Source organism: Glycine max, chromosome 19 (genome assembly GCF_000004515.6).
Source record: "Glycine max cultivar Williams 82 chromosome 19, Glycine_max_v4.0, whole genome shotgun sequence".
NCBI lineage: Eukaryota > Viridiplantae > Streptophyta > Magnoliopsida > Fabales > Fabaceae > Glycine > Glycine max.
This window is the reverse complement of record NC_038255.2, coordinates 41,220,884-41,233,437: the sequence shown is the minus strand read 5'-3', so window position 1 is coordinate 41,233,437 and position 12,554 is coordinate 41,220,884. Positions and strand designations below refer to the sequence as shown.

Genomic DNA, 12,554 nt, shown 5'->3' with positions numbered 1-12,554 from the left:
AATATTCTAAAATGGGTTTGACCCAATGAATTGGCCTTAATAACATGCAAATAAGAGCTTTTCTTCCTACACCATTCAAAATCTCATATATACCATTCAATTTTTTTTATTAATTCCAACATTGTCCTTTTAAATAGGCTATACGGATTGGTAATCCGTATAGGCCGTAAGGATTGTCAATCTGTATGAGCTATACATATTGTCAATCTGTATAGGCTTTCCTCTGTTATTCCCATTCCAACTTCCACTCTCTCCTAGCCTCCTCCATCTTCCATCACGTTTTCACCCCTTCCACCTTCCTCTTGACCACTCATCAAATCCCACTGCTAAAATAATCTCTTTTCTCATACCCTCTTCGCCTTTGCTCACATGAAGGCACATGGAGTACTCCCCAACAGCTTCACCTAACCCTTCAGTCATTAAGGCTTGTTATGGCACGTGCAAGGCAAGGGAGGGAAAATCGCTTCATGGCTTTGCGTTCTAGTGCGACGTCGATCAGGATCTCTACGTGGGCACCAATTTGATCAACATGTATGGGAAATATGGGGAAATTGTTGATGCTCATAAGGTGTGAGGAAAGTGGGGATGTTTGCAACTAAATGAAGACGGAAAGGAGAGAAGTGAGAGATTGAACACATGACAGTGGAAGTTGGAATGTGAATGACAGGGAAAAGTCTATACAGATTGGTAATTCGTATAGCTCATACGGATTAACAATTCGTACAGCCTACACGGATTGATTGTACGAATTGATAATCCATATAGCCTATTTAAAATGGTAATATTGGAATTAATAAAAAATTGAATGATGTAGGAAGAAAAATTCTGCAAATAATTAAGGTTTGTCCATTCTCTTATAGCATGTTTGGATACCCTTTAAAATCATGGTGACTATCTCAAAAATCATGGTGTCACCATAATTTTTCCAAAGCAACTATATGTTGCTTCACATCCACCATGATTTGATAATTAATTTTGGTTCATCATCACTCCAAATATGCTATTAGATTTTAGACCCAAAAGAATCGGGTCAATATAGTCAAGTTTGATGGGCCAAACAAACCCATGAAATGTGGCCTAATAACTAACATGCCTATGATCTGGATTTTTTTTGTTTTTACTTTTCCTTGTAAAATCTATACATTAGGCTAAAAAAGGGGATCAATTTGACCAAATCCAATAGGTCGAGCCAACAAATATGTTGCCCATAAGAAATTGAAATTCAAGCTAGTCCAACCTTACTTATTGTTCACATCTTAGTTCATTGGGTGGCCCATTTTATCACCTTTAATTAATAAGTTATAAGTAGGACCATATGAGATAATTTTTATTTATATACAATAATTTAAAAATCATATAAAATTAAAATTATTTAATAATATTCTTTCAAAGATAATTAAAGATAATAGTATACTTATAATAACATTATTTTAAAGACAATAAAAGTTGTTAGAAATTAAAATAATATTAATTTAATTTGAAGATAGTATTTATAACAATAATAATAATAATAATAATAATACTAATTAATGCTATAGTTTAATTTGTAGTGAGTTAATTGAGAGAGTGAAGAGATCAGGATCTCACAAACTAGATATTTTCTTAAAAAATGTTATATTAGTATTTTTATTTACTTAAATCTGATTAGGACTTATTACTTTTAAGAGTGATTATCTAATTAAAATTGTATATTTAATTAGAATTCATTTAAAAAAATTGTTAATTTTAAGTTATAAATATCTACTGAGGGTCATATATTATTTAGAATAATTATATTTTTTTTTCGGGAAAACCAAGGTGATGGGGATTCTGTGAAATTAATGTACACCAAAGATGATTGTGCATGTGGAATTGTTTTACTTACACTCAATGAATCCCTAAATAGGATCTTAGTTCAGGAGCAAGGGTCCTAGCAGGGAGTAAAAAATTAGCCATTAAAAATGGGTTTCTATTTAATTTGATCCCCAAGATTGCTACTGGAGCTCAGTCATGTGAGGATAATTAAAAATCTTCCAAGGTGCTGAATTTCGTAGTTTATACTCATCCCATCTTCCAACCTTGGGAAAACATGAAGAATCTCGAGTACAAAAGAAACAGAAGAAAACAAAGCTTGCCTAGTGTAAATCTTCAGAGAGCAACAGTATTTTCAAATGTGTCTGACAAGCCAGCTAAGATAGTTGAAATTTTCTACTTCACTTCTAATCTAACTCAAGTATAAGGTTTTCAGTTTTCACGTGTCATACTGAAAACATGGAAGCATATAAGGCAAAAACACAAGTGGTTTCAAAGTGGTGAAAGATGATGACAAAATAGAAATGATTAGGCATGTTTAGTTAGTTACTACTTGGGCATTTTTCCAAACTGGTCCCGGCTGAACACATAAAGTTCTTAATCTAATCAAAAGCCAATAAACCATTATTTTGATTGACAAAGATGTGAACATGAATATGCAAGGTTTTTAGCTCAGATTCACGTGTCCAATCACATGACCACTACTTAAAAGTTATTGCATAATGAGGAGGAACATTGGTCGATTATGTGTCACATGATCAGCAGCTTCCAGGTTCCAACCCCGTAAACTAGAGAGTGAAAAAGTACTATGCATTTGTCATTCAAATTCTTGTTAACATTCGTTTGAGTTAATGGTATCCTGAAGATTACATTAACCGTATCATCAACTAAAAACCAACACAATTTTGATTAACTAAGAAGCTACCTTTTTTCCCCATTTCTTGAATATGATATTGTGCAAGTAATGGTGAGCCACGTGCACAAGGCATGCTCCTTCCCTTTTCATATAAACCTGATCCAACCATTGAAAATGTTCATTCTCACTTTCCTACTAAAAAAGCCTTTTCTCCATTTATCATGAAGATCAGAAGTTGCAGAATTTTGGGTGCTGTCTTGGCCTTGGTTGTGGTTCACTTTCTTCTGTTCTCCTTGTACTCTCTCTCCCATGAACAGAGCTTTTTAGGAGAGACAAGTTTGTCAGTGTCAAGGGAGCTTCTATCATCATCCTTGGCTTCTTTTTCAACAAGTATAAACAAGATAAGTGGAAGCAAGAAACAGAAGAAGAAAGTTGTGGAGCCAAGTCTGAGGAAAGCACCACCAAGCATACCAAATCCTACTCAGAACAAGTAGGATTAGACATTTCTTGTAGAGATCTTAGCAAGGAATTTTCTTTGTGATTTGATCTTGTCTGTTTTTGTTGGCCTATTGCATAATACTTACATAGTTTACCAATTTTGCTAGATTCGTAGCTCTTTTTCTTGTTTGCTATTTCCTCTTGTATGGTTTTAGCGATAATGTTGAAGGAATTAGAGAAAGCACAGGCAGAAAGTGTACATAAGAACTACAACTAAAAAATAAAAAGTATATTCCAAGGATTTGGCTTTGCAAAAGGAAGTAATTTCACTAGTTTCATCAGAGGCATAGATGGGAATTTCACTTTTGATTATAAGAAAATGTTGAAATTTTTGACAGTGGAATGTTAGATCTATATCAAACATAAGATCTGTATTGTTGAAAAGATTCAAAACAAATAAACTTAATCCTTCTTGCTTGTCATTAGTTACCCGATGTGGGACTTATTCTCCAACATTTCTACTTTCCATTCCAAAGACCAGATTGTTCTTTGTATTTTCACCAGTCTATTGAGCACGGTTATGGGCTAGCACTCACATGAAGTACTTTCCCTTTCTGAAGATAAATAATTGTAATTCTTGGTGTACACGCTTGGCTAGGGGAGATTCATGTTCATGCTACTCAATCATGGCAAGGTCAAAACGAGTCATGAGAACAGATGGCAAAGTGAGTAGTGCACGTTTGGTTGTAGGCTAGTGAGTTGTTGAAACGTCTATCTAGCCATATCATGCATCTTTTAGGTATAAAGTTGGCTTTACAGCCAAATCAATTGGAACTTATTGGCGGTGATATGGAACATATAGATTAGTCGTTGGATGGGATGGTTTCGAAAGAAAATTGTTAAATTACATACCTCTCACAACAATATTATCAGTGACAAAATTTGAGTATAAATGTGCAGAAAATGAGATCTCCCCCTTTAATCAAATGGTGAAAAAAAATGTGTTAGGTATGATGGTAGGAAAGGAAGACAAGTTTGGTCTTCACTTTCTCTTGCCCCATCATGAATAACATTTTCTTCCTTTGAAAATTGAGCAGTGCAGTATGGGGATGAAAGTAATAAAAATAAACAATCAATCTTGGACTTTTCTTGATATTATTTATTTATTAATTTGCAATCAACCCACCTTTGTAATTTGGAACTCTCCAGTGAATTACATACATACGTTATTTGATTTTGATAAAATCAATATTCATTTTTTTGTTATAATAAATAATTATTTAATTTTAAAAAAATATATCAAGAGATTTGATTAATGTTTGAAAGTAATAATTTAAAAGTTAAAATGATTTCTAGGTAGTTAAATAAAATCCACACTTACTAAAAATTAGAATAACTATTTTTTTTGTTGAATGATAGCATTGAGAATCAAACTTAAGACGTTTTGTATGTATCTTAACTTCTATCACTAGGTCAGCCAGGTCCCAATGAATTATAGATTGAAATAACTAAATTGAATGTTAGAAAAATGTTACTAACACATTTTTTAAGGTACTTTTTGAATACATTATTCTATTGATTGAAATTTATTAAAAAAATTAACTGAGAATGTGTTTTGCACGATGAAAAAAAAAAAACAAAAAGAAAGAGAGAGAGAATGGAATACAAAGTCATGGATAAAAATGGTGGCGGGATAGATTTTATATATCGAGAGATGACCAAATTTATTCAACAAGACTTTTTTTTTAGGAATTTTTCTTAATCTCGATATATCTCAATCTATGAATTTCAAATTGGGTAAATAACTATTTTCGTTTTTAATATGTAGAGTGTCGATAAATTCATTCATAAAAGATGAAAATTTAAATTTTAGTTCAAAAAGTGAAAAAAAATAGAATAAATTTATCTATCCATTAACTTTCATCTTTAACCTATCAAAAGAGTTTATGTGATAATTTATCAACTCTCTACATAATTAAGGATGAAAATGAGTATTTAACAAAAATATAATTTAATCTTCATCTTTTCTCTTTTTTAATCATTACAAGCACGATATTACAAAAAATAGGAAAACAAACATGTCAGAACAAATATAGTATTAAGTAATAAGCATAATCCTGAAATTTCTAATCTAACAATACCTAAAATATGAGACTCAAATAAAAATGTATATTTATTAAGTTAATTCTTACAAAAAGATGATACTCAACTTGAGTTTGTCTGTACCTAATATTGTCATAATAGAAATTCAGAGCAACAAAAAATTATATTTATTAATCAATATTATGTTTATTATTATGTTTGTTTTCCTATTTTTAAAGTGTTTATTGTAATGTTATGTCTATAACGATTAAAAAAGGAAAGATGAAAATTAAATTATATTTTGGATAAATAACCATTTTCCTTTTTTACTGTGTAGAATATTGATAAATTTGTCCCTAAATGTGTCACATAGGCTCTTTCATTAAAGTAAGGTTAATGGAGGAATGAATTTTCATCTTTCCGTAACAAATTTTTCAGCACTCTACACATTTATGGACTGAAATGACTATTTATCGTTTTAAATTTTTTTAAAGAAATTGTCGATAATTAAAAACAATCTTGAATCACAGTATAAATGGTTCATCACAAATCTAAAATATAATTTATATGTTAATTTATTTATTACAAATTTTAATTACAATAGAAAATTTTATTTTTTATATATTGAAAGTATTTTTTTTATAATTCTTAGTTATATAAAACAAACATTTATTTATACATTATAATGTTAAAGTACTAGTCACTTTTAAAATATAAATATGACGAAATTTATGAGTCTTAAATTTTATAATCAATTTATTTATCAAAAAAGTTAAAAAAATCTTCTCTCAAGAGTAACTTTGTTTGTTTTAAAATTAATCATTTTAACCTGTAAAATTAGGAAAACATTTATATCATAGCAGAATTTAAATGTCTAACAATGGTACTAAGTTTTCATTAAAAAATAACTGTAAGTATTTTTTATACTTCTAATATAATAAATATTTTTATATATAAGTTTATTAGTTTTAGATATTTAAAATTAATATAAAGAAGTAAAGATTGATGTTAATAACACAGAAAATTATCGAAACACAAATTTCACTGAATAAACCAATTTTTGCTACCGCCAACGAGTGTTTAACTAGTACTTTTTTTCAAAAGAAGAGTTTTCAATATTCAAAATCCAGTGCTAGCAAGAAAGAAAAACGATGGATCGACCCATCAGAAAAGGATCGGAAACATAGGCAACAAAGCCTAGAGAGTATTGCCTAAAGCTGTTTGTTCTGTGCTGTTCAGATTTCAGAGCCCATGTTCCTTTTTCGCGATCTTCACTTTAGCAAATCGCAAACTCAACAATTTTTATGCCAATATTTTGTGGGTGCATTTTTATGTTTATGGCTGTTGGCCTGACTTTTTTTCGTTTAAAAATTGAAATAACTGGTAAGCAATAAACAGAGAAGAAACCTTGACAAAAATGATGTCGTATAAAACGTTTTAAGAATGACAGGATTTTTTTTTTAGAATTAGGAAAAAAATGTTAGGTGCTATAGAAATTAGAAAAGATGAGTTGAGACTTGAGAAAACCACAACTCAAACTATGAAAAAAGAAATTATTAAGAAGATACTTTAGTCATATGCTACCTCCATTCTATATATAACAACATAGTATAAATCATCAAGATAAAAATAAAATGGTGGTCATATTTAATACTATTATAAATTTAAATTTTATTCTAAAAGTATCTTTAAATTTAAATATTACAAGTGATAATTTTATTTAATGTTAAAACTTATAGTTCAATGAGTGCATGTCTAGTAAATAGAGTTAGTAATAAATTAAGAGTATAAAAGACATTTAATTCTCAATAAATTTGAAAATTGATGATTATTACTTATAATTAAGACAAAAAAATATCATTTGTTGGTTATATATAGGACCAGGACTGGAGTAATAGACAGGTAAAAAGACAGACTCACTTCTTTTGATTCTTATAAATAATTATTCATTAAATTAAAGAATGAAACCAAATGTAAATATGCAAATTAAATTATAAAGGTATAATATAAATATTGAAAAATAAATAACTAATTTCACATATAAAACCAGAGGCATACTCATTAGTATGTAAGTAATAAATTCTCTGTCAAGTTAAATTTAAGATAAAATCTATTAAGAAGTTTGTCGTATTATTGGTGTGTAAGTGTGAGCTGAGTAAGAAATATCATGTTGAATAGAGATAAGTATGTCAAGCAACACACACACACATTACAAATTTCATAATTCATTTTCTAAATTATTGCCCACACTAATCTCTAAAGTCTAAAATGCACCCTTTCACTTTAAAGAAGCCAAATCTTAAGAGACAACCTATTAGGGACCTTAGAAAAAATAAAAGTAGGTTTTCATCCAACATGATTTTGAAACTTTCACAAAGAAAAAACACATATTAATTATACTCGCTACTGCATTAAATTAGCTAACAAATTATTTTAAAATAATTGGCATTTTAACTTTTCAATGTAATATTAATTACTTGTTTTTTACTTATATTCCTTATGATATTAATGATATGAACTAGTAAAACAAAAAATGAATTAATGATAATAAGATTAATTTTATAAAATTACTATTATTTTTTATTTATTTATTTATTTATTGGTTTTTCTTTATCTATGTAACATAATTTAGGATGACAATGATAATGTGAGAGAGGAAGTAATATAAAAAAAAATTGAGGACCTAACAAATGGCTTGAACTATGCTATCTTTTGGCCAACCCACAACATATATAAGTGACAATGATCTATATACCAAATATGCCTTATGCTTTTGAGTGAGATTTGATATTAAATTCACTTGTGTAGCTTGTTGTTCATTAATAGAGATATCCTTGTGTGTCATTTTTGTTGTATTCCTTAACAAGTGATTTGATGGTTAACTTTTTGGTAAAATCTTAAGATATTCTCATAAGTTTCGATAACTTGAACTGATTATGATACTAATCATTTATATTTATAACCTTTATATATTGATATAGATAATATAAAAATTAGATTATATAAATCAAATGATATGAGAACATTTTAAAAGAATTTAGTCTGACCGAAAATGCGAGTATAATATTTGAGAAAAAAAACTAGATCATCCATAATAACTTTAGCTGACTTTAAATACAATTGTATTTGATAACAATATTTGTGATCTGTATACAAATACACAATTACAATACAGACCCACAATGTTGATTACTAGCTGGGCTATGCCGTACAGTGGTCCAAGTGAGGAATTAGAGGCAGACCGAAGCAGCTCCCCCACCTCACTCATTTGATACTGTCCTTGAGAATAAAATCCCAAGTTGTTCCACCCTTTCACTTTTATGTGTAAAAGCAGTTTCTATGGTAACAAGGAGACCAAAGGCACCAAATTTGTATCTACTAAAGCTTCCAATCCATACATATCCTCAATAAAGCAGCTAAAGAAGTTTCGGAATAAAGCATAACTCAGTAGAATAAAAGGCATCAGTATTGATGCCATTGCTACCTTCTTTTACCGTCCTATTAACCCTGTAATTGCAAAAGGCTATTGACTGGTCTTAATTTCTGTACTTCTGTACTTACGCAGACCAGATTAGTAGCTAGATATAGAGAGAAATATGTGAAAATTAATTCTGTGGAAAAAAATAGTATTACTATTGAGAAATGAGAACGTAATAAATGGCCTGATATATACGACATGAAGATGTGCTAGCTTCCTATTAATTATGTTCCTTTCACCGCAAATAGTTGAGATTCCTCAACCATTACATAAGATAGTCTAATCATGCACAAGGTTGATGTGAGACTTAGCATATTTCGTTATCCAAATTTTTTATTTAATCATATTTGGGATCGTCCTAAGACAGTGGAGCTATATCATGGCAGAACTAGACAAATATTTGTATACTTAAAAATTGATTAAATAAACTTTTAGTCCTCTACCCTTGCAATTAGCTACTATAAATTAGCCTATCTCTGACTTTCAGGAACCCACTTGAGGATAAATAATTCTTTTACCATCTATTTTGATTGCTCGGTTTATTTTTGCTCAATTATTGAGATACTCAAACTATTGAGTAAATGATGCTGGCATATATGTGATTCATGATCAAGGTATCAAAAAAACTTCTAAATACTGTATACTCGTAATTTGTAAGCAAAGGCAGGATATGCCGCCCTTTGGCTGACCTGGTAGAGTAACCAAAGCCAATTGATGTCCTAATTACGGTAAAAGAATGCAACTTTTCTTTGTTTAAGATCAAGTGCATCAGCACATAACATCAATGACCTGTGCTCTTGTCATGAACATGTGCTCTTCCTTTAAGGCTCTACAAGATTTCCATTTTTCTCTTTTTTCTTACATGTTATTCTAGTCAAGTAAGACAGAACACAATCAGTGGGTGGGATAAAAAGGATAACCATCTAAGTTAGTACATTAGAAGATTGCAGAAATAGATGACAAAGTCATTCAATTAGTTTATATTACTTGTGAACATGATTTGGGTTTGAAAAGTACTAGATGTTGGATCTATCACCGTAACTATATATGTTGCCTGTTTCAAACCTGTCTAGCTGTCCGGTAGTGAGTGAGAGTGCGTGCATATTGATCCATGCACTTACCTACCTAATGGGGACCATCATTTTAATATATATTATTACTGTCTAAATCATGTTAAGGTTAATTAAGATTCTCTGCCATGAATCCAAGAACTAGTCTTTTCTGTTAGTGTATCTTCCACCTAGTGTGTTACAGAAAGCATATTTTTTACCTTCCTAATGATTTATCCCTTATCTTAATTTCTGAAATTTCTTCAAATGTTTGCAAATTAAATTTTAAAGAGACTCAATGGGTATTGCTTAGGTAACAACACACGTTGAGTTTATAAGAAAGGATTGAATTCGATTCCTACAAAATACACTCTTGGGAATGTGCGAGTTGTTTTAACTGTGATTAAATTTCAAATGGAGGATTAGCTTCATAACGGACCCAAAGAAATAAAACTTGTAGGGATATCTTGGAGTGGCACTGAGAAACCAAATACCTTAATTTTGGTAGTTATAGAAAAAAAATTCAAAGAGAAAAGAAAAGGATAAAAAGGAAGGGAGGGGTTGGAGTAGGTGAATTGGGTGGAGACTGAGTCTACTCTTTATTGAACTAGCACAAATGACATATTTAAACTTGTTGAATATGCGGGTCTTAATGGCAGGTGTTGTGGACCCATTTGCTACAGGTGGCAGGGCTGCAACATTTCTTGATGCTGGAGGTGCTGCAGGTGTTAGATGATTCAACATATGGGCAACAACATTATAATGCAAGAAGTGGCAGTGCATCACCAAATAGGCAACTAGAAGTGCTTTAAAACTTGGTTAACAAATTGAACTAAATGGAGTTTTGTAAAATCATGATCTACAATTGACATGTGCTCCGTAGCTATGCAATCTGCGTGAGATACGGTAGGATGCTGGAAGCTTCAAGTGGTTAAAAAAATATCATATTGGTACTCCCCAAGAAATAATTAAATAAGGAATAGTATACCAAAAATATCACATTGGCACTCGACTCCAAGAAGCTACTAAACAAATATGTTAACAAATGAATTGGATAGTTTGATACTTCTTTCACGTTATTTTGGCCGCAACCCGAACACGGACTAGCAAACAAGCAAGTAACACCAAAAATCGATTAACAACGGATACGATGCTGATGTCCAATAATTTATAACTATGTTTAGGTCTCTGGAAGACAGGGCACTGTGTAAATTTGTATTGGCTTTCAATGTGAGTAACTTAGCCAAAATATGAGTAACTTCCTCATCAATTCATTTGTACGTACTTGGCTAGCTGTTGTTCAAATTCATATATTATTTTGTGCAGCCTTTCTAGCTATTCCATATGGACGAACAAATATACAATAGTTTCCAAAAAAAGAAAAAACTGCATATTATTATCAAAACTTACATTGATATGAAAATTGAAAACAACTTCTAAGCAGAGAGGTCATGTAGTTTTTCTATAAGGTGAGATCTGCATAATTTCAAACAGCACTTCTCAATTATTGTCATAATAAGGTCTGCAAATTAAAAGTTAAAGCTACCGTGACCGTATCAACAGACAGAAGAATTGCACAATTCCCAATCCCATATTCCCTATATAATGTACAACTCTTCAAAGTTCAAACCCCCCTTAGTCTTTTGAAAAGTTTGGATAAAAAGAAAAAGGCAAATTAATATATATGACCCGTAAACAATAAATAAAACCCTGGACACATTTGATATGATATGCGATGATGATGGACAAGCTTTTCCCAAATAGTCAACAAGAAGTTCGAATTCGAACGTGGGAAACCAACTTTCAAAAGAAAGACCAAAACATGTGTTGAGCTTTTTTGTTTCACATGCTTCTAGCCAGCATTTCATGGAACCTCCTATCAGACTCTTGCTTTTCCAACCTGAACTTCTCGTGGCAATTGGCAATGAACATTTCTGCTAACACATCAATCTCGTTCATTTCAACATGCTCATTACGTGTTGCACTTGCACCCTTATTATTACTATCACCACCACCTTCACCTTCAACCTTCTTCTCCTCAAGCCACCTTAGGTAGGGGCAATCTTCGTCGTCGTCGTCGCGGCACGTGGCATAAATCGGTTCGGGGACCGGCAACACGTGCGAGGATTTGGAGGAGCACCAGTTGTAGTGGAGCCTGAAGGAGCCTAGGATGATCTTCTTGCGTCTATTGCAATGTTTTTTGTGAGGGAAGTGGATGGTGGTTGAGTTTTCTTTAAGAATCTCAACCATTACATCTTTGACTTTGGAGAGTGCACGAATGATTCGGCACAAGTGGGAGACTATGAGGGTGTGCACGATTCTCTTTAGCTTCATGGAGCTTATGGTTGAAGATGGTTTTACTGAGAAGGCTTGTTGAAGAGGGTACAAGGTTTTGAGATGCGAAGGGCTAAACATTTTTTTTGTTGTGTCCTTAAGGGGGCAGGTTTAGATAGAAAATTTTACAAATAGTGTGTGTGAGAGTGATCAGTGTTGTGTTATGTATTTGGGAGCTGTTGTTGTAGTTTATATGGGGTGCCAACCCTGGTGAATTACCACTTTGTCCTTTGGTTTTTTAGTTTATTTAAAGGATGCCCTACACTTTTTTTGTGTGGAAAAATTGTCAAAATAACATTGTCATATTGTTCTTTTTCTTTTGTGGATATGTTGGGGATAAGAGACCCGCTTGTTTGTTTTTAAAAAATATTTGGTTGTTGGCTAAGGCTTCAGCAGCTTCACGAACACTCAATTTCCTTGTGGTGGTGTTATTATTATGTTATTGCAATAGTAAGCAGTTCGAGAACGGTGATTAAGGCTCAAGAATCGCCATAATTACGAACCCAATGATTATAATACGTTATTT

General features: G+C 31.5%; 1 protein-coding gene across 1 annotated transcript; it reads right to left on the bottom strand.

The window, feature by feature from the left end:
• Positions 1–11,151: 11,151 nt before the first annotated feature.
• LOC100803442 (uncharacterized) lies at positions 11,152–12,209 on the bottom strand. Its single transcript, XM_003554155.5, has one exon. It carries the CDS (start codon positions 12,107–12,109, stop codon positions 11,537–11,539), a length of 573 nt encoding a protein of 190 aa, XP_003554203.1. The 5' UTR covers positions 12,110–12,209; the 3' UTR covers positions 11,152–11,536.
• Positions 12,210–12,554: the final 345 nt, after the last annotated feature.